This window comes from Ursus maritimus, unplaced genomic scaffold, assembly GCF_017311325.1.
Source record: "Ursus maritimus isolate PB19 unplaced genomic scaffold, ASM1731132v1 scaffold_10, whole genome shotgun sequence".
NCBI lineage: Eukaryota > Metazoa > Chordata > Mammalia > Carnivora > Ursidae > Ursus > Ursus maritimus.
The window spans coordinates 35,693,813-35,717,819 of record NW_024423344.1 but is presented as its reverse complement, the minus strand read 5'-3'; the positions used below and the strand labels follow the sequence as shown (position 1 = coordinate 35,717,819).

General features: G+C 36.5%; 1 protein-coding gene across 3 annotated transcripts in view; it reads left to right on the top strand.

Annotated features, from left to right (window-relative positions):
• DIAPH3 (diaphanous related formin 3) overlaps window positions 1-24,007 on the top strand; it is a 475,864-nt gene that overhangs the window by 202,635 nt on the left and 249,222 nt on the right. For all 3 annotated transcript variants that reach the window (XM_040623366.1, XM_040623355.1, XM_040623377.1), the window contains 2 exons: window positions 13,069-13,164; window positions 19,825-19,919. In XM_040623366.1, the coding sequence (XP_040479300.1) occupies window positions 13,069-13,164; window positions 19,825-19,919 (191 nt within the window). The remainder of the gene's footprint in view (window positions 1-13,068; window positions 13,165-19,824; window positions 19,920-24,007) is intronic.

The following is a 24,007-nucleotide window of genomic DNA, read 5'->3' as shown; positions in this document are numbered from 1 at the left end:
TTTTGTCAAGTGTATTACATACACAGGGTTCCATTAATTCAGTAAACTGCATTCAGAAAGTAGTATATTCGAGGGGCGCCTGGGTAGCGCAGTCGTTAAAGCGTCTGCCTTCGGCTCAGGGCGTGATCCCGGCGTTGCGGGATCGAGTCCCACATCGGGCTCCTCCGCTAGGAGCCTGCTTCTTCCTCTCTCACTCGCCTGCTGTGTTCCCTCTCTCGCTGGCTGTCTCTCTGTCACATAAATAAATAAAATCTTTAAAAAAAAAAAAAAAAAAAAAGAAAGTAGTATATTCGAGAGTTAATTATTCCAAATGGAGCCAGTGATCAGAAGGGACACCCATTTGTAATGAAGGGAATCGTGTAATGGTTATCCTGAAGAATGTTTGCACAAGTGTGAGGATAGAAGTAATTGATGAAGTGCAAGTTGCATATATCTTCCTCAGGCTTTAGAAGGAGCAGCTTGTGAAAAGCTGAGAAAGCATTGTGAGTATTCAAGTAACCAAGTAAACAGGGCTGAGTATAGGAATGAGATTTTGAATTTTAAATCATTCGATGTCAAGTGTTCCGTAAGTCAACAGAAGTGTGTGTGTTACAGGTTATGTTCCTTTTGGGCGTGTGTATGCATACATGTTGAGAAGAGTTCTTGCAGTCCTTACCGACTTCGTAAAATTTGGAATATAATATTTGTTGCTCATATAGATATTTTTTTTTCCTCCTGGAATTGCAGGGGAATTTATATCCAATGTGAATTTCTCTATTATTTGAAAAGGCTAATGTACTATGGCCCATATTTCGGAAAATAGCCTGTCCGCTGGCCAGTTAGCACCTGCACATCTCCCATTCACCACTTACGGAGCAAGATAGCCTTGTAGGCAGGTGCGCTTGCTGCCTCAACGCGCTCGCTTTCCAGAACTTGCGGTGCGTTGGTTGAAGGTCATTCTTCCTGTGGAGGCCCAGACAGGAAGCGGGGCACAAGTACTTTCTGCTCTTAGGTTTCCAAACCCTATTCAGTCTTCTTTTACCTCAGACCCTTGTCCCACAGCCTATTCCTACCTGTGGGAGGAGGAAGGGAGCACACCCTGTATGGTTGGGTCAAAATTCTGATCCTGTCGCCTCCAGATTTCTGCAAGTTTTCTCTTGGTCCAAGAAGTTCTCTTGGTCTTCCTTGTGCCTGAGACTCTGTCCTTACCTTTTCTTCTGCATCTTTCCTTTGCAGTGCGGACAGTGGGATCTTGTCCTGTTTTAAGTAAAAGAAAACATTGTGAGCTTATTTAAACATATTCTCCCTGTAAGTACCCAGCTCTTGAATTGAACCACATAGCTTTCAAGACCACTGTCTCAGTGTAGATATTAACAGAAACCTAATTTTACACTTGGTGTTGAGGAATGACCTCTTACTCTAAGCGTTATCTTTCCCCCAGAGGAAATAAATGCCATTGATCCTGAAATGGCAAGGCTATGAGAAAAATCTCCGGATAGAACAAAAAAATTAATCTTCAGTTATCATCTCCAATTATTATCTGGCTCTACTTTCTCTGCAGGGTGGAATGAATCTTAGTCATTCTGCCTTTAATTCCATTCAGCTCACATGTCCTCACATTTGCAGTTTCTGCTGATGGACCAGAGGCTCTGAATGGCCAGGATGATCAAATTTCCAGAGTAGAAAAAACACCAAAACGGGAGTCTAGAGTCCTGATGTCCATTTGCCACATTTTTTGCTACTCTCTGCTTCAGTTTTCTAACTGTAAAATAAGACCTTTATTAGATGATATTTTACTATTCCTGTTTAGGGGGGGAGAAAGGATTTGAAACTTTGAAAAATTCAAGTAATCATTTGTAATATGGATTCCATGTTTCTTGGGTAAACAAAAAAGTAAAATAATAGGAATAGTGATATGATTTATTAAAACATTTTAAAGTTTCAGAATTTTGACATGCACCAGAGTCCCCAGTTAAGGGGTGTTCCTAGATGTCAAAAATGTTCTTAGTATTTCATTCTGTGTTCTGCATTGGCTTGTTGGTATATGTCTTTTGAACATTAATTTTTACTGTCTGACATTTTCATGAAGCATTTAAACCAGAGATAGTTTTTAATTAGTAAGATCGGGTAGTTTACAGTAAGGGATATTTCGTTTCCTGTAAAGATTGTTCTCTACTAAGATGTTAATGCTTCTCTGCTCAATTGTCAGGTGGCCTAACGTAATGTGAAGTAATTGAGTTTAAAGTGAGATTTTCTAATAAGATTTAAGCTACTGCTATCCCATTAATGAAAAGTTTCTCACCCTTTTCCTTTCACAGAATGGTTCTGTTAAGTACTTTCTTCTTTTTCATAGCATATTTGGTTAGTGTGCTCAGTATACAATATTTTCGCGAGGCAGTCTGGAAGATACTGGAAAATGATGGTTTTATAAGAAGCCTGTGACTTTAAATATGGACATTAGGAAGGAGGTGAAATGTTGCTTATCTTAAATTCTTAGGAGTTTTTATGGGACTTTTGGGGATTATAAAACATCAGGGAATTTCTGAATCTTTTCTTGGTTCAGCCCTCCTTTTTCCTTGGTAAGATATCTGTGTGGGGATCTACAACAAAGGAGGATAAGGCACCATTTGGTAGCTTAGTATCTGGTTGTCTGTAGATACTAAAGGCCTAAGGCTGGCTTTTTCTTTAGAACCCAGTACGGTAGTTTCTCCCTGTGCCTGCTGCTTATGTGGGGCAAAGACCAAGGAGATGAGAGGGTTGGTTTCAGTGCTAGAAAATGTCAGGCTCTCCTGCCTGTGCCTGCTCTTGAGAAGGGAAGGAAATAAAAGATGAGAGGGCCACACTCCATGCTGAACCTTTTAAACTGGAGGAGTAGGAAGAAGGGGGAGAGAGGAGCTAAGATCTGCCATCCATGTCAAAGACTACCCTTACTTCCTCGCTTGTCCTCCCTAATGACAATAGTTGACCTGGGTTGCCATTGTCTTAGAAATCTGAGAGCCGGGCTGTGACATTGGAGAAACCGAAAACGTGATTAGGTTCTTGAAACCGTGGATTGCCCAAAAAGCAAACTCCTTGTACAATTTGGAGAGGTGGTCCAGAGGGAGGTAGGAGAGGAAGGATTCTTCTGGAGCTGCATTTTCTATGCCATCACATGAGCAGTCAAGCCAGTGTCTGTGTTTGAGGTGCACTGTGCCATGAAGAAGCACCATCTCTGTCTTTGAGCAGCTCTTGGGAAAGACCATACGCATTTTAAATGATCCCACTTTGATCTGGTTTGAGAATTTGAGGGTCACTTAAGATTTATTGTCTTCACATTAAAAGAAACACCTAATCCCTACATACCTTTTTAAATCAAAAAGAGGTCAAATTCACATTATTAAAAAAGAAAGTGATTTGAAATCCAGCCTTTTTTGGGTATTTTTTTATGGTTAATTAATATAAAATTTGATAACTTAAAGCACATTGAAGTCTGCAGTTCTGTGGCATTTTGTACATTCATATTGTTACATAACCATTGCCACCGTCCATCTCCAGAACTTTTTCATCTTCCCCTGCTGATGCTTTGTACCCATTAAACACCAGCTCCCATTCCCTTTTCGTTCATACAAAGATCGTTTTTTTAAACATTTCCCTTATCATAGTCTATACAAACCCTGCTAGTCCTCCCTTAACCAGTTCCCTATAGTTGGAAGGTACATGAGGGACATTTGGGTTGCTTATAGGAAAGGTGGTACACTGGAAAAGAGGTCTGAACATGAGCCAAGAGTTTTGGATAGACTGTGTAGGATCTACACAATATGAGATCTAGCTTGAAGGGATGATAATGAGGATACGTAAGTATCAAAAGACCAGATTAAAAAAAAAAATCATTGTAAGTTCAAGTGGGTATGGGATAGAAAAGAGCACAGGCTAGTCGATTCTAGAAAACAGACCAGTCAGATAATGGAACTCTAACTAGGTAGACCAATTGGAGACCAAAATGATCTGGACTACTAGTTGGGAGCACCCTTGATCACAGAGGAATAAAGATTTAATAACTGAGACATTGGGGAAATGACTTGAATTTTCAACTGAGCTATCAGAGATAGGAATATGAAATCAGAGGGACAGGGTAACTACTTATGAGAAGGGCTGTATAATGTTGAATTGAACAAATACCTAGGTATTGTCGGTATTTCCTCCTCTTTTACATGTGCACACACACAAATACGAGAAAGTATTTTTTTAATCAGAGATGATGTGTATACTCCTTCCCTAGGGCAATGTTAAGCATAGTTGGAGACAAGTCCATGGTTCTTATGGTAGGGATGGGTAACAACTTTATTTTTCTAATACTAAAACAGATGGTAATGTGAAATATACATTGATGCTCTATGTTCTGATGAGTTTTTTGCAAAAATACAAGATCCTAAAGAACATAGGCATGCTGTCATTGAGTCTAATTGAGATCATTGTAAAATTCTGCTTCTTACACCTGAAATTCTTTCTCATTATTTTGGAATAATGGTCATTTTTATGTCTGATCACATTTCTTCTATCAAGGTTTAGATAATCACTCTGGCCGTTTTGACAAAATTCTGTCTTTGTTTTCCCCATCCTCTGATACAGCAGAGATGGTCTGCTCACAGTTTAGTACGACATTGCTTCTTATTTGTTAGTTAAGACAATTTATTGTTACTTTTTCTATTCCCAAGTTGCTTAGCACTGTGTGTAAAAATACTAATAAGTTGGCTTATTAAGTCTTTCCATCCTACAGCATGCTAGATATCCTGAATTACCTGTGTTCTCATTTGGATTTAATCCTCCTTTTAAATTAGGAATGTACACTGAGTTTTCATTCTTTTTTATAATAGGTTTTCCCCCCGTTAGTACACTCTCTTGTGTGTGCATTAGCATGCCATGCATTAACTTTCTGAGTCTTTGCTCTGTAATTTCTATTAGCAGGGATATATTTTTACTTTCTAATATCAGCTGAGGATATATGGGAATAGGCTGGACTGGCAAAAACAATAGTTAGTAGAAAAGTTATGTATTATGAGTACATGTATTATTCCATGACTGGGAAACAGCAACATTCAAGAATAATTCCTCGGGGGTAGTTACTTACAGTGGGGAGATTTTGAGGATATGTAATAAAAAAAAAAGAGATGTTTTTATGAATTGTGATGAGCCAAGAAAGATCATGCGATAATAGGCCTTGGTATTTTTTGGACTGAATTTTTAACTCTTTCCTGATTTCTTTTACTTTTTTTCCTAATACCTTTGGTCCATCTAATCAAAGCTCATCTCAGTTTGTAACTTAATGTAATTATAACATTTAACACCAATATATACATGACAAATAGACCTAACTGACTCGGTTATTTTTCTCCCCACTGCATGGCTTGTTAAACATTTTGTTGACTATGTGAATTTGAACGATATTGATATTTTCTTTGGTTTGAGTTCCTGTATTCCTGTTATCTCAATCTTGATTAAGAAGAGGTGTTTCTGGGTCGCCTGGGTGGCACAGCGGTTAAGTGTCTGCCTTCGGCTCAGGGCGTGATCCCGGCGTTCTGGGATCGAGCCCCACATCAGGCTCCTCCGCTATGAGCCTGCTTCTTCCTCTCCCACTCCCCCTGCTTGTGTTCCCTCTCTCGCTGGCTGTCTCTATCTTTGTCGAATAAATAAATAAAATCTTTAAAAAAAAAAAAAAAAAGAAGGGGTGTTTCTGTACAAGGGGACCTCAAGTGTGTGGTTCTTTTATATTGTGGTGCAAATACCTTTGAGATGAGCAGAACTACTAATTTCTGTGATTGCAAATGTCCTTAGAAATGGAGCAGTTTTTATAACATTCCTTGATTTGTTTATTATTGTATATGGGAATAAAGGGGGGAACATACTTTTATGTCAACTGTGTAGAGATCAACATAGTTTTGAAGTGTATTTTTCAAGGGTCTTTTTTTTTTTTAATAGCTTATATTCCCCATACCTTAGTGATCCTCTTCTACATGTAGCAATGGTTAAAAAAAAAGATACACCTCTAATTAAAGATTTGGGAAACAATGAAATCCTTCTCCCTGTCCGTGGAAGGCTTGAGTTGTAGAGAAAAGTCCTTGAAGACCATTTGTTCTGTGACATTGGTTACTGAACTAGAATGTCAAATAAAGAGAAATGTGCATTTGTTTGCTACACTTTTGGTGATTGCTCTAGTTGAAATAATCTATTCCACAGAATTTTAGTTAGCGTGTTAGCCACTCTTATTATATCATTCTTAGTCTGGAATTGCCAGGCAGACATCTCTTTGCTAGTAAAATACTCTGATTAGTTATGGCAGTCATATATTAATATTTGACTAGAAAGATAGCCTATCTGTTTCTGCTCTGTTTATTTTCTGTGTAGTTAGGTACATAGTCATTTATTTATGTGCCTAGAAATACTAAAACTGGGTTTGACAGATCAGATATGACTAAAGCTATTTATACAATTATGGTTTTCAATACCAAAGCATTTACTTTGACATTTTGCCAAGGGGATATTGCCAACTTAAAAAATAGTTCATTCCAAGTTTTCACTTCTTTGTATTCCGTATCTTCTGCCTTCAAGCTGCCTAAATCTTCTTTGAAAAATATTCTCCTATCACAGCCACCAGTAGTGGTAACTCTCAGAAATCTATTTTCCTTTCCTAGCCATTAGATTATTCTCAAATTCCGACCCTTGAGATTTCCAGGTATATTCCTTTCACAATGTATTGCTGGATAACTGAACCACATTCAGTTAACCACCATTTGAAGAGAGGTAGTGATGGGTGAAATTAAGAATCTCCTTTGGAACTATACATTTTTCCATAGCGTTAAATCCTATTCATTGTACTCAAGAAACCAAGCATCTCTCTTTCTTCCCCTGGGTCCACTCACCTTCCTACTTTCTCTCCCTGTGAACATGTGCCCAGAGGGAAAATTGTATCAAGTGTCAATGCAAAGCTTGAGGAGTTACCTTTCTCTTACGTGTTGGATTACAGACCACTTTCCTCATGTGGACTCCCTGCCCCAGAGACTGCTCTTGTCCTGTGGTGTGGCGATCAGTGTCCTTGTCCTGGGGGTCAGTCACTGCCTCGCCGTTTGTGTGGCTGTGAGCAAGTAACTAAAAAACTCCGTGCTTAGTCTTCCTCGTCAGTAGAATGAGGGGCTTAAGCTTCATGGACTGTTCTTCTAGAATCTGAACCCTATAAAATCTTGATACTCTTTGTTAGCCTCTTAGAACCTCAACAGTTGGAAAACAAGAAGAAAAACAGGTGCAATTAATGCAAAGAATCTCTAGTTTATGGATGTCTCCCTGCCCCTGCCTTTTGCCTTATATGAAGATTGTGCTAGGCCTCACTTGTCATTTCCTAAGTCCATGATATATGCTTGCTTTATTTCTGTAGTTGAGTTGATTTTATTGGCTTCTCTCAGTGTCACAGAGAATGCTTATTTAATCTGGTACACTTCCTTTTATCCTCTCCAGGCTAGTGTAATCTAATGAACAAAGGTAATTTATTGTGAACGTCTAACATGTAAAATTTAATAGCGGTTGTGCCAAATGAATACTAGAAAAAAATGGAAATGTGTAGTATTTTAAAAACATACTGACATGAGATACGCTTAACCAGGAAGCGCCAATAAAAATAGAATAAACAATTGTTAGAGCATTCATTGATTTAGAATATTCCATTATGTAAAGAGAAAACTGTGCTATTAACCTTTTGTGCTACCACTAGCTGCCTACACATGTAGAGCTGCGTATTCTAGAATTTTTTTGCAATGGTGACATAATGTATGATAGAATATGTGGAATCTTACTCCTGAAAAAAGTCACATTTTTAATCAATCTGATTAGAACATAATGGAAAATGAACTGGAATAAACTGTATAACCATGTACCATGGAATTATGATTTTTAATGGAAAATTTAGTATGAAAGCAAAGATTTTGAAAGGAGATTCTTTATATAATTTTGCTGCTATTTTTGAAACTGAAAACAAAAAGAATAAAGAGAAAACGTAATTAAAAAAGACTTTTTCAGTTCATGGCTCTTGGCAACATAGAAAGTTTTGTCATCTTTGACTTCGTTCTGACATAAAACCCTCATAAAATGCAGCATATGCTGTGTTAGTGATCAGAACTGTTTTTGAACAATATTAATCTTCTGTTGGAAAAATGCTGTCTTACACATCTCTAGGAAATAAGATTAAACACAGACCTCTAATGGCAAAAAAGCTAGATCACAAGTATAGATGGCACTAATAGTCTGACTTTATGATTCAGAGTTTCATCTTATACTTGAGAAAATCTAGTCTTTTAGTGAAAGTGTATTTTTTAATAGCCTTAGAAGAAGAGCTGTACTGGCGGATGGGATGAGTCCAAAATGTCCTCTCTCGGCTCATGAGCTGTAGTTAGGCCCTCTGATTCTTGTCTCTTATTTCCCTGACACTGTGGAAGCTGAGGGAAGGTCATAGGAAGGTAATTATTGTCCTATTTCCTTCTCACAACTCCTCTTAGAGGTCTGCTGTCCCCAGGTCCTAGACGAGGGATGTAAGCCACAGTGGGGTTCAGTGGTGGGTATGTGTGGGGATGGGGATGCAGGACCTGGTTGGAGATGTCCAGCCCAGTGTGCCCACAGGACCCCGCACTCTGCCCTGGATAGTATCTCACAGAAATGACATCACCACGGGTAAATGAATAGGATTTTGTGTATGAACTTCATTTCCATTAAACATCCTCATTTGTTCGTATTCCTCTTGAATGCGTGTTTATTGTTCCTGCCAACATTTGGGTCCTGCTTTATCAGGACCTTTGCATAAACATTTTCACTGGTATTACACTGATTTGAGGCAGTCTGTTATCTGGCTTTTTTTTTTTTTTTTCAATCTCACTTTTAATTATTTTTCTATGTTGAAGATTTTATCCAAATCAGTCTGTTTGGCTAATAGAGTGATTATCTGATTTCTATTCTCTGTGTGTGTGTGTGTGTGTATTTTTTTTTTTATCCTGTTGGGGGGTGTGTGTGTGTGTGTGTGTGATTTTTTTTTTTTCCCGTTGTTGTCTCTCCCAGAAAACTTTGCTCCTTATCCCTTTGTCCATATTCTGCTCACTATTTCAGTTCCATCTTTTTCCAACCACCCTTTGACTATATGGTTTAAAAAAAAAAAAAAAAAAGAGAAAACTGTAATTTCATTGCATTATGGGTATGCTGATACATTAAACTTAGACTCTAATTTGTCACTTTTATGAAAAGACAGAATTAGTTAAAATCATTTCAGTGACTGATTTGGAGGTTGAATTGGTCAGAATTACTTGGTTACCGCCCCCCTCTTTTTTTTTTTTTTTTTTTTATGTGATACCTAATATATTTCAAAACTAGTGGAAACAGTATCAGAGAGAAAGTCTTGCGATCACTCTTTTACCAGTCCGTTGCCTGGAGTTACTTGCCCTAAGCATTCTTTTTCTCATCGTGATTATGAGGCTAGCAGTAGTATGACTGGTGATGAGAATTATGTGAGCGAGTGCAACAGAATGTGTTCGGTGGAACGCCTAGGAGATGGGCAGAGCATGTTGCTTAAAATTAAAGATTATTAGTTTCTTTGACTTTTTTCTTTAGATAAGCTAGAACATATTTCAGAATGTCAAAGGATATTGGTGTTGAGAAATGAACTGATTAAAAAAAGAATCTGGCCTTTTTTTCCCCTTGCAGATAAAGATAAGAAAAATGTACATTTTCTAAAAAGTAGATGATTGCCATTTGGTCAGGTTAAGGAAAGGAAGTCCACTAATATAATTTTTATTAGCCTTCATCTGAAACTTTAACTGAGAGTAAGACAGGAGGTTTAAATACTAGGAATAAGGTGACAAACGTGTCATTTTTTGCTGGTTCCTGGAAAATCTATGACAGTGAGCCGACTAGCTGGTGGGACGGATACGTGTGTCTCCATTCTCGGTTACTCTTTTCCACCTCTGTACGTACAGCTGCCTCTTGTACGTGACTGTGTGGATGTACCAGAGCTTCTCAAACAGAACATGTTTAAAATTGGACTGTTGCTGAATTAGATAATCACCATCCTCATCTGCTGGGTTGCCCTGGATGCCCTTTCTCCTTTGGTCTGCAGGTTCATACATTTATACATACGCCTCACAGGTGTTCATTGAATACCTGCAGTGTGTGTTCCAGTCTTATTCTTGGGTGCTAAGGATATAATGATGAACAAAGTTTCTACATTTAAGAGACTTGTTTTGTAAGAGGGGGAGAAAGATAAATGTCAGATTTATAGTATGTGAGGAGAAGGTGCTTTGGAGGAGGGAAAGGGGCAGAATGATGGTGTTAGGGAATACCGAGTGGGGGTTGCTATGCCATGTAAGGCAGTGAGGGAAAGCTCTTCCTTTAGTGTTGATCAGGACTCTCTGGCTGCCCTGTGGTGAAGAGACTGCAGTTGGTCAAGCCTGGAAGTGGGAGATGGGTTAGAAAGCAGTTGTGATGCAGGTGAGAAAGGATGGTGGGCATGGGAAGAGGAAATGTAGGAGCTAAGGAGATGGGGAGGAGTGCTTAACTCGGGAACATGTTGGAGTTAGAGGTGCCCGGATGGATGGATGGATTGGATGGGATTTTGAGGGAAATAGTAGAAAACAGGATGACATCAAGCTCTTTGAGTTCAGCAGTTGCTACAAGAGCATTCCCATTTTTTGTTTTGTTTTTGTTTTTGAGATGAGGAAAACTGCTGGCAGAGCAGGTGTAGGGGGGTGTGTGTTTGGCTTTGGACATGTTAGTGGACGTGGACGTGCACATTGGACATCTAAGTAGAGATGTTGAGAGTAGGCCCTTGGGTATTCAGTCTGAAATTCAGGACGCAGATGCGGGCTGCATTCTACTTTTGGAAATCCTCCCTTCTTTTCGTCCCAGTGGCCGCTGCTGTAGATGAGGGCACAATGTGCTGTCCTTGGGATTTCTGTAACTCCCTCTGTCTTGACCTACTACCATGTTACCTTTGCCACTCTTTCACTTCACTTTGAAGAGCCTGAGTTTTTTCTCAAAAGCAATTCTTTTGATGTCTGTCACATACTTAAACCTCGGTGGCTGCTCATTGCTTGGAGGATAAAATCCAGACTTCTTAACCTGGCTTAAAAGATCTTGCATGACGTGGTACGTGCTTAGTTTCTAGTGTCATTTACTTCCACAAAATATTCTCTGCTCTTATTATTCTCACTTCTTTCTGTGCCCTTCAAGTTCTTGCACCTTGAGACTTTCAAACACTATCCTTCCATTGTCTGATATTTCCTCCTACCGCCCCAAAACCGTGTCTCACGCCTAACTCCTTTTCTCTCTCAAGTTTTTGATTAAGTAACATTTATTATGTGAAGATTGTTGCTGATAAGTATGGGTTATGGGTTTCTTTATTCTCGTGTGGTTCTTATCAAAACATTGCAGACTTATATAGGTATTGTAGTTGACATTTGCTTCGTACTCACCACTGTTGATCTTTAAATTCTGTGAGGCCAGGATGTCTCTATTTTGTCTAACATTGTATCTATATTGCCTAGCATGGTCCCTTTTAATTGGTGCTTAATATTCATTTGAATGAAAGAATAATCTGATTATAAAACATGTATGCAAAATTCAACAAAGTTTCTATATTCCAGCAGTAACTAGTTACCACGTACAGTGGGAAAGGTAGGATTAACCAATCTCTCCGCCTCCCATGCCCATACTTAAGAGTATAATTTAGATATACCTAGGACCCCTAACACTAACAATGAATGTACAGGTTGCCTACAAAGAACACTGCGCTAAGTTGAATAATTACAAACACATGTCATGTTGATGACTGGGAATTTTGAAAATTGTCAACATATCAAATTTCATTGAATCTATTTGCAGATGCCTCATGAGTCAAATACAATTCAAATGAATTTTATTTCTGGAACTTTTGAATTACTCTAAAATTCATGTGGAAAAATAAATGAGAAAAGGGAAGAAAATTCAGAAAGGGAAGAAAAATAATTTGAACATTCAATTAAGATGTAGTACTTAGAACAGTGGAACAGAATTAGAAGCCCCAAAAAACAAGTATAGGATAAAAGTATAATGTAAAATCAGTTGAGAAAGATGACTATTAATAAAATGATAGAAATAATTACTTAAATATTTTGAAAAATATAAAAGTTGACCCCTGTCTCACACTATGTACCAAAACATGTAATTATAATAGTCTTTTTTTGATATAATGTAATTATAATGTGCCATCTTATATATATGAAGATGCTTTTGGAACTACTTTCCCCAATATTAGTGATTTATTTATACATATCTAAAATACTTTGCTCCATTATTTTTTATTATCAGGATCCTAATTTTGTCAGATGACTGGCTTTGACCAGAGGTGCTATCCGTGGACACAAGTGAGAGGGAAGATGATAGGATCACCATTGGTTCCAACTCTTAACCTTGACTGTCCTATATCTTTGCCGTAAGGACAGGTCATAGATTGATATTTAGCATGATACATTTATTCTCTTATTTTTTACTAAGGACAGGGAGGTTAGATGCATTTGTTGGTTCTAAAGCCCTCATAAAATAAGCTAAGTAACAAATTTTGTCGGTTTGCAAAGATTTGGAAAACAAATTACAGACCACCTACTCTTCCAGTTTAGTAGGAGCTGTATTTTTAAATAAGCGTGCTCTGTCAGACATAAAATAGCTGTGTGTGTGTGTTTGCTCAGCACTCTTAGAGCTAACTTCTTAACCTCCCCTATGTGTAAGTATATTCATTTTTGTAATTGTGTCCCGTATAGTGTTCAAATGAGCTAAGCGTATTCATTCTTATTACCAGTGGTATTGGCTTCCATAATGCACATTAGTTTTGTTTTTGCTGTTAGACCTCCAAGTATCTATTCTCAGTTTTTCTAGCATCAGAACCACCAGTGCCTACCTGAAACAGTTTAGGTCTTGAGATATCTATTATTTTTATAACCATGTTATTTAAAAGAATTCTATCTTTTTTATATTCTTTGATAAGGGTTCACAACCTGTCCTTTTGCTGCTGAATGCCTTACTGACATGGATCTATCCTTGGTTTTACAGAGAGAAGAGAAGAGGAAGATTTTGAAGAGAAGAAAGCTATTAAGAAAAAAATTAAAGAGCTTAAATTTTTAGATTCTAAAATTGCCCAGAACCTTTGTACGTATGAAACTTCAATCTATTACATTAGCAAAACACTGGAGGTGGTTCCTGTAAATTACTTCCTTTTCTTTATGACTTGTTTTTCATTTTGTTATTTTAATATTTTATTATTTGCATAATAACTTCAAAGATAATTCTTTTCCTTTAGGCAATTTATGGGTTAAATTCTTCAAAAAATTAATGCATATTAGAAAATGAAAGCTAAGGAGACTATTTAGAACGAAAATATATCTTCTATGACTGGGAGAGAAAAGCTACCCTTTGTCTAAGGATATAAATAATGAGTTAAGAAATTTAGGTGATGACATCATATTTTAAAAAGTGGTAGCGGATTATTTCTTTTATACCTCCGAATCTCTATTATTTTTGATACTTGATCACACGCAAAAGAGGTTGGAATATTAATGGAAATTAGGATGATGAGTAAAATGAATTCCATTATCCCATCTGAGCAGTTCAAAGCCTTTCCTCAAAAGTAATGACTGGAAATATTTTAGATTTAATTACTGTTACAGGAGCTAAATACTTAGTATTGAATTGTCTCCCTGACTGAATTACTATGGGAGAAGAGGGCAAAGAGTTTTGCTTCTAACTCATTTCTAACTGTAACTTAAATGCATCAAAGATAGTTTGCTTGGAACTGAGATAATACCATATGTATATATTACTTTCTGATGTTGTGAGAGGAATACAATGTGGAAAATCTAGAGGCATGGAAAGTTAACATGACTTTTAGTCTGCCTTTCAATTATTACATGCCTCAAGAGAGCTTTTATTAAGTAATGGAAACAAAAATTCTTTGGTGAGAGGCTTAAAGCTCCATGCTATCGATTAAAGAAGGAATTATGTTGGAGGCAGTAAGTGTAAAAGACAGAGTTGACATTCCTTCTGTGAAAGTTTTGAGACCTCCTTCCTTTCCTGCTTACTATGACAGAGGGCCACCCCTTTTCTGCATTGTGGGTGTGCCAAGATCCCCGTGGATAGTGTGTAGACATTAATGTGATTGGCCAAGATACTAATCTCTGTTTCTGGGCACGCGTTGATTGCATATCCTTACATTCTTGAAGGTAGATGTTGCCATGTGGCTTGCTTGGGCCACTGACAGTGTAAGGGGAGATGAGGTAGTTTTCTGTGGAAGCATTTATTGCTGGTGTGAGAAACTCCAGTGTTCTTTCCCCAGCACCCAGAATGGCTGTCAAAATGGTGATGTGAAGATTGTGTCAGGGCTCTTTCTGATATCTAATGGACATACCGTCTGAATTAGAAATGATTTGTGTGTGGAGGTGTATGTGTATGCTTGGTTAGACTACTGAGATTTTAGGGACTGTTATACGATACTGGTATTTTAGGGAGTTTTCCCCTTTAAAGGAACATTGACTTCAAAGCATTATTAACTTAGATAATGTCAAAAGTTCTATTCTCTGTGATCTGAAAGAGAGTTTTTCTTGAAAAGTGTCCATGACTTGCTTTACTGATTCCTAGGCTTAACTCCAAACAGCCTCATTAGGGGTCCTGAAGAAATACCATTTTATTTATTTATTTACCTAAAGATTTTATTTATTCACCTAAAGATTTTAGCGTGCGCGCCCGTGCGCATGAGCAGGGGGAGGGGCAGAGGGAGAGGGACAAGCAGAATCCTGTGGAGCAGCGATCCCTAGGACCCTCAGATCATGACCTGAGCCGAAGTCATATGCTTAACCAACTGAGCCACCCCGGCGCCCCAAGAAGTAGCATTTTTAATAGAATTCTTTTCAGATAGGTCAGCCATGATAAGTTAGCATGAATGTCCATCTCAAAGTTGAATAATTGACTTTGGTATTATTTATATGTGATAGAACATGTGCTAAATGAGATTTTAAATTTAATAATGGCTAATAATTATTGATTACCTTTATAATCTAGTTCTGTATTTGGCCCTTTAATCTTTACTACAACCCTATCACATAAGTAGTAGCATTGACGTTATGGGTGAGTATAGCAGTTCAGTGACTTGACTAAGGTTGCTTACTTTGAAAATGGTCAGTAGCTATAGGTTATACTATTCCTGTTTAGAGATAACAAAATCATATTATACAGAGGATATTGGTTTTTTGTTGTTGTTGTTTTAGCTAGAGAATATATATGCATCCATTTAGTTGTTAAACACGTTTTAAAGTATAAGATCGAGAAGTCCAGAATTTAAACCATGTCATATTATGATGTAATCCATTTCTGGATTCTTCTTGCCCTCTTTGATTGTAGCAAGTGTTATGATTTAAGCTTTAAGAAGCTTTAGCAACCTATAATCTTGACCGTAATTATAGTCTGATTCACAGCTGGTTTTTGTCTCTGAAATTCAGTCTTTTGAGATGCTGAATTGCGAAGAGAGTCTCGTGATAGTGACAACACTCTCTGTTGTCACTTGGAAATCTGAGATAGTTTCTCTTAGATTTCTCTTAACTGAAGTATTTGATAGAATTTTGGGGAAAGGCTCTAAAATCTACTCCTTTATTCACCTACTTATTCAAGGGTGTGTTAGGCTCTCCCTGTATTTGAGTTCGTAAAGGGTTTGGCAAAGTCCCCGGGCTCAGCATAAAAGGTAGAATTCCAGCCACTCCAGGCTCCAGAGATGCCTTAGGAATTTTACAAGGTTCATATGCTTTACCAGATTTTTGGAGTATTAGAGCTATAAAGGGAGGAACCCTGGAATCTATGAATTAATGTAAAGGTTTAAATATTTATAAGTTCCCTTGAAGAAAACATGTGTGACTGGTTCCAAAATCTGCACACTTTACACTTCTTCACTGAACTCAAAGCTTCCCACTGGGATCTATATAATCACATTTTGAAGGATAAGATGCATGTTAGTAAAAATATTCACTTTAATGGGTCTTTTGGAGGCTTTAAATGAGTATCTCATATTCTCAGTAACTTTTAATTTGTTTTTTAAAGGTCTAGGCTTGTCTTCTGAATTGTGTGTTATGCATTAGGCCATTTTCAACTCTTCTGTCATTTTTTTTACCCTTAGAGCAAATGTTTTCCTAAAGCCTTATTCATAAGGTATAAAAACAACGTAGTTCATTCTTTATAAATATAGGTATTTGATGTGCATGTTATTGTAACTATGTAATAATACCTTAAAGCAGTGGATGAATTACAAATATGGAAGAAAGTCAAGGAATAAATTATGTCCATTCGCAAAGTAAACTTCTGTTAACCTTTTATCTTTTTTTAAATGTATGTTAACTGTATTCATTACGCTTGTTGTGTTATTTATATTTATTCATATTGTTTATATACTTTAAAAGTGTGTGACATCATAGAAGGTTTTTATCTGCAATTTTTTTTTTTATCTCCAAGACCATCTTGACTTTGGACACCAGTTGCAAGTTTGGGGGTCCCCAAGACCACTCTTAAGTATGATAATTTGTTAGAAGCACTCACAGAAGTCACTGGAAGCTATTTGACTCATGCTTAAACGATACAAATCAAAATCAACCAAGGGAGAGGTACATGGGGCAGAGTCCAGGAGAGTTCTAAGGGTGAAGTTTTGATAACACATTCTTTGAATGCTATACTTTATTCATTCAACATTTGGTTGACTCTTGGGTTGTTTCCCATTTTTGGTGGTGCTAAGGCAGGTTGTGGCAAACCATGGCCCTCAGGCTAAATCTTGCCTTTGCCTATTCGTTGAAATACAATCTATTGGAACTTAGCCGGACATTTGATCATATATTGTCTGTGGCTGCTTCTGTGCTACACGAACAGAGTTGAATAGTTGTGATAGAGACTGTATGGCTTACAAAAGCTAAAATACTTATTATGTGACTCTTAACAGAAACAGGTGACTACTGCTCTAAGTATATACTGCTCTGTATTTGTACCAATGTATTCTGCCACCGTCAATGCTTGAATGTTCCCCCTTTCCAACCTTACCAATGCCGTGTGTTGGACAAGGATCTAGTGTGGTTTAAAAAAAAATTATATTTAGGATTCGTTGAGCCTTTTTATTGTAATGATTTGTGTCTATAATTCTGGAAAATTCTGATTTTTTCCTCTTCAAATAAGGTTTCCTTCAATGTGTTCTTTTTGTGATTGCCTTTTGTAACTCCAAGTAGACATTTTTAAGGTGCCTTTACTCCTATGTCTCTTAACCTAGAATTTTTCCATCTCTTTAAATTTGTGTTTTGGATCGCTTCTTTGCCTGTCTTTGATGTCCTCAGTTTTCTCTTTATCTAATGTCTGATCCATAAATTGAGTTTTTAATGTCAATAGTTTAATACACACACACACATATATATATAGATATATAATATATATACATATATAATATGTATACATATATATATAAATAATTTTTTTTTATTTCCAAGTGTTTTCCTCCCTCAAATCTTGTTTCTTCTTAATAATCTTTTTTTTTTCCTGGCCATTATTTTGAACTTTCATTTTTTAAAATATTTTCCCAGGATTTCTGTTTTCCTTCCTTTCCAGCCAGCTTGGAAGTGAATTTAGGATTTACACACACACGTGCGCATACACACACGTGCACACACATATGTATGTGTTTTAGATATTCCAAGGGTTTATGTTTTATTCTTGAAGTATAGTTGGTGCACAATGTTATATTAGTTTCAGTTGTACAACATAGTGATTGGAGAGCCCTATACCTTATGCTATGCCAAGGATATTTCTTGATTAAGATAAAAAATATCCTTTTCAGAATGGAGGAGATCAGTATTTCAAGGGTATTTCTCTACATTGCCATAATGGCTGAAGTACATAAAAGTATAATTTTTTTTCCCTAATGACTGTATTATGCTTCAGAGTAATTTTATTCTTTGATCTTTGTATTTAATGTTATAATCTTTTCTATATTTCTGTGTTGTATCCATAGACTAGGTTTCTTGAGTGAAATTTATTGCTTCTTGAAAGGAATTAATACTTTCAAAGATTCCGCTCAATCTTCCTAAATTTGCAGTTCAGGTATATTTTAACGATTTGCTTTTTCAGTTTGCTTACTCCTAAGGTTTAACATATTATTACATATTTTTTTTGTCTTTCTTTTCTTACTTTTTTAATTAAGGTTACACACATTTTGCTCATTTTCTTTCTTAGATCTCAGGCTATTCTAAATGAAGAAAAAAAACGCTTTCAATCTTGAAGCAGGTTTATACCCTCAGCTTCCTTGCTTTTTAATTGTTTTGTGCTTTGATGGTGTTTCCCTTTTATGGTGTCATATCAATCTTTTAACATATTTTCCATCAACTTTTATGCTTAAGATGTTCTCTTACCATAAAGGAGCTAAACTGGCATCTTAAATTTCTTTTAGTATTTGTTTTTGTTAATATTTACATTTAATTCTGCAATCATATACAACTTGTTTTGTACATGATACACAGACTGAGATTTTCTCTTCCCAACAATTACTTATTGATACTTTGAGATCATATAGTTCATATATTTTTGTGCTTTTTAGTGTCTACTATGGGGTTATCCTGTTATAATTCATTAATCTCTGTTGCAATAATATTTATATCGTTTATTCCATCTTGTTGGGATATTAAGAATTATACCCATCTATAATTTCTAGCACCATTATCCCATATTTATGACTATTTGAGTTCAGAAATGTGTCAGTCAAGCTGGTGATGAGAGCACAGATGGTGCCCTTGTTGCTTATCTGTGGATGATCCATGGTGTCCTCAGGTATATGAAATACAGCCATGTTTTCTCAATCTGGTAAAAAATGCTGTCTTTCTATGAAAATGCCTACAGACAACATGACATAAGTTCAGCTTATAAAATAGTGGGCTAGTGGTAGCAAATTCTAAGTATGTTCAAGAAGTGACATCTGTCACTGAAGAAGAGACATTAATAGTAGAATAAGGGAGGAAACAGCAAAAGCATTAAATCTAATACTGTGAAAATATCCTTATTTACCTCAGTAGCGTTTGAGAAGATCATTGTGTTTTAATATTGGATATATGAGGTATTAGAAAAAAATGTAAATAATGTTGAAATTCTTAGTAATTTTATCCAATCTATATTGGATGCAGTATCCAATCTAATCCATTTGGATAGTTTTCCAAGAAAATTTGTTCTCTAGTTTTGGATATTCAAGCTTTAGTTACATACAGAGGGTATTTCTGGCATATTGTCTATTATATTTTAAAACAGGGAAGTGCTATTATAACTTACAATAGCGTTAATGCACTACTTAACAGTTTTCTTAAAATATTTTTTGTGAACTACTTAGTAGGGCTGGAAGATATTATACAAGCTAATAACACACATGTTTAGACAAATATTACATGTGCATCTTGGAGTTTCATGGTTCTTTTATTACAATGTGATATTTTTATGGAATACTAAATATATTTCAGGGTTTTTTTTTTTTTTTTTTTAAATCACATGAAAATTGGCACCATTCCGTGATAGGCTAATAACTAAGTATTAAAAAATCAACCTTGTAACCAGCATAATAATAAAGGACTGTTGCTTAAATAGTAGTTCTAAAGCTTGAGTAGAAAATGTGCTAATGAAAGTTTCCCCTGTAGTAATTACATTTAATGTTTAAAGTCTCTCATTTTATGAATTATTTTTGATTTTTTATATAGTACTACATCTCAAATTCTTTTCTTCCCTTACCTATCGTGAACTTCTCTCTCCTCCTTTTAGCAATCTTCCTGAGCTCTTTTCGGGTGCCATATGAGGAAATCAAAATGATGATATTGGAAGTGGATGAAACACAGTTGGCAGAGTCTATGATTCAGGTAAACAAACTGGCAGAGAGCTTAAATTCCAATATTTCATTGCAGGCTTCTCATTAAATAGAAATCTGTAAGTGAAGCAAAATTCTTAAACCAAATCATTCAACTGGAAAATCATTGCTGCATAATTAGTTTTAGCATAACTCCTACTTTGCCAGGAGATAAAACTCTGCATCTTCTCTTAACTGCAAACCAAATATAATGCTATCAAAATGATTACATTTCAATTATTTTAAATGACTGTTTCTGAAAGGCAAATTGTTTAATTTTATGTATATGTTTTTGTTTTGGTTACAGTTAAGATTAGTAATATGTTAGTTAAAATTTATTTGTATAATCCTTTTAGAATATGTTTTTCTTAGACTTCTGCTTTATAAAGTCATATTATGATTTGGTATAGAAGATAGGGGGAGTGTTGTCTTTATTTAAAGTTACCTTTATTAACAACGCTTCCTTGAGTCATTTGTGTTCCTGTGAGTACTAGAAATTGTGGGCATGGCATTCTGAATTCATTCAGGAGGCTGCGAGGTTTTTTAAATGGTTTTTACCCACAGTAGTATTTAAGGAATGCTAGTGCGGTGCCAGAGTTACCCGCTGATTCCACCGAAGGCATCAATAATGCAGATCTTGATAGAATGTAAAATCGGCAAATCAACCACAAATTATCTAATGAGAGAAAAATATCTTCTGTTTACTATCTTTCATTCTTATAATGGATATACTTAGAAAAATGATTTTTTTAACAATAAAAAGAAACCAGAGATTATTTGTTAGCGTCAACACATGTTTAAAATTATTTTGGAAGTTTAATCTATCAGTAGATGGTGTCTTTAGGAGATTTTGGTTTTGCCTCTCCTACCTTGCCTTCCCAGTGTGATTGTGACGTAATCCTGGTAGGAGTTTGTGCTGTGAGTCCCTGAGACTCCCAAACACGTGATCCAGTAACTCTTGAAGCCTTCACTCTCTAGCAATTTCTTTTTACTAGATTTTTGTCTTTTTTTTTTTTTTTTAAAGATTTTATTTATTTATTTGACAGAGACAGCCAGCGAGAGAGGGAACACAAGCGGGGGTAGTGGGAGAGGAAGAAGCAGGCTCCCAGCGGAGAAGCCTGACTGGGGCTCGATCCCATAACGCCAGGATCACGCCCTGAGCTGAAGGCAGACGCTTAATGACTGAGCCACCCAGGCGCCCCTAGATTTTTGTCTTTGTTACTGTTGATTGTAAATGTGCCTTGTTGTTGGGTGTAGACTTCAAGTTCCTTAAAGAAAATTTTTCTACTTAATACATGTTTGTATTTTTCCTAATGCATTTGTTGAGTATTTAGAGAGTAGCTTTTAACTTGATTACATGAATGTGCTGGATGGTTCAGGTGGCTCTTGGGTAGAGATGGGGGAAGAATTTGGATTTTTTTAATTCAAGTCCAAAGATCATCCAGTTCCGTAAAATTTCTTAATATATTAGTTTTCTATTGCTGTTGCAACAATTTACCACACCTTCGGTAGCTGAAAATAACACAAATGTATCTGCCTACATTTCTATTGAACGGAAATCCGGCGTGTGTCTTACCATACTAGAGTCAAGGTGTTGGCAGGCTTTCATTCTTTTCTATAGGCTTTAGAACAAAATGCTATTCTTTGCCTTTTCCTGGCTCCTCATGGCTTGCTCACATTCCTTGGCTTGGGACACTTTTCTTCAACTTTGAAGCAATGTTGCCTATCTCTCTTCTTTCTTTCACAATCACATCTCCCTCTCGCTCCATTGTTCTGTCTCCCTCTTCCACTTTTTTTTTTTTTTAAGGTTTATTTATTTATCTGACAGAGACAGCCAGCGAGAGAGGGAACACAAGCGGAGGGAGAGGGAGAGGAAGAAGCAGGCTCCCAGCGGAGCAGGGAGCCTGATGCGGGGCTCAATCCCAGGACCCTGGGATCACGGCTTGAGCCAAAGGCAGACGCTTAACGACTGAGCCACCCAGGTGCTCCTCCCTCTTCCACTTTTTAGAATCTTTGTGGTTACGTTCAGCAGTGCAGATAATCCAGGAAAATTTTCCTATTTTAAGGTCAGCTGATAACAGCCTTGACTTCCCTTTGCTATGTAACCAAATATTTCTACAGGTTCTTGGGATTAGGTGTGGACATCTTGGGGGATGTAGTTTAGGTCGTCCTTCTGCCTACCACATCTACTAAATATAAAACAAGTTTGAGGAATTTAAAATCTAAAGACTTAGTTTGGACATTTATATATTGATCAAAAAATAAGAATTTCATACTCTTTGTAGTCTTAATTTTAAGAATATGTTCTTAATTGTAAAGTGAAGAACTGCCGATTTTGAACTTGGCACAGAGAAAACATTTCTTGATAGAATCACCGTTTTGGTAAGCTCTGTTCACAGTCATAACTTTATTTTGGCATATCTTATTACTTATTCATATATAACCAGATGCCAGTAGTATTCTGTTTTTGATGTCAGCTCTCTACCTCACTCTTTACCCATTTGCCTTCATTTGTCTTCTATTCATTAATTCATTTAGCAAATATTTTATTACACACACTATGTGCAGGGCATTATGTCAGGCTCAATTAGACATGGATTTTACCTTTTTGGAATTTATAGTTTGGCAAGGGAAACAACATTTATGTAAACATGAAATAAACATGACTGGATCAGGATTGATTGATTGATTGATTTAAAGAAGTAGAGGTTGTGTTAGGGGAGTGCTGTGCCATGGGTGGAGGTGAGGGTTGTGCAGGGTGGGACACAGCATGGATGTGGAAAAGGCCGTAGGGCTGTGAGAGTAATGTAGCAGGGGTCAGTTCTTCTGGCCCTAATAATTCCATGTACCATGAAGGAAGAGCTGGGGGCTGGGGGCTGGGCAACTGAGAAGAGTGTGTAGTTTGATAGGACCTTAGGATTTGTGAAAGGATTTGTGAAAGGATGGTAAATTTGATAAAGGGAGAGACAAAGGAAGTTTGGGCCTGTATTCTTACAAATCATAATCGTTTTATTACTTTACAAAGCAAAACTAATGAAGTGAAAAATTAATAAATTCATGATAAAAGATTAATTATATGTTAACTACAGATATTTAAGGGGATTTGATGGTCATCTAAAAGGATACTGAAGAAATTCAAGGCCTGATGAGTAAATAACTCAAATAATCTAGCTGTCAGCTAGAATTGTTGAAAGAAACATAAATAACCCAATCTTTGGGCCTCAGGCAATTTTAATAAGAGAAATTTCTGTTTCTATGGAAAAATCCTCTATTGCTTTTATTCAGTTGGTAGTATTAATAGTAAATACTTTTTTAGGGATGGTCTTAAATTGCCACTTCTTTTGTTTGTTTTTGGCCAGTCAACCAAGTTTTTGTCCAAAGGTACACAGTGAGTCCAAAACTTGTTCTTTGATCTAACTACTTTGATATATAACATTCTCTAACATTATTTTTAACTAATGACACCTTTGGGGGAGTTTTCCCCCATAAACATATACAGCATGATGTAGGCTTAATTATAACTTGTCCTTGACTTTGGGCTTGTACAGAGTATACTGATGCTATAATCTGGAGTTGTGAGCACCAACCACTCTTTTTCTTAATTTTAATACCAGGACACTAACTTGCTTATAACACTGTTACAGTCAATTATATTTGATACGGAGGATCTGAATAGACTTTGTCCCCAGGATTGTGTAATCATTAAAATTCTAACAGGGAAAGATAATTTGTGTGTTCATTTTGTCTTTCTCCATTGGGAGTGTTTCTGTTGTCTAAATGTGTGGCTTGAGAAAGGCCATGGATAAAAGACAAAGGAGCCAGAATGACCGAGAGCCTGTGGTTTCTGGACTGCAAATGATATAGGCAAAAGGCCATGGGCACTTAAATTCCTAAAGGATCTCTCTATAACCTTTTTATCTGCAAAGTATATCATTCTGTCTCTTCAGTGCCTTTTCAAGTTTCTTTCCCATCAGAAAAGTTAGTTTGTCTTTGTTTTAGAGATACTTTAATTTTTATTATTAAAACTGCAATCATGTTCATTAAATCTTGCAAGCACTTTCATTAAAATTCCCTGAATTTCATTTTTTTCTCTTGCCTTTT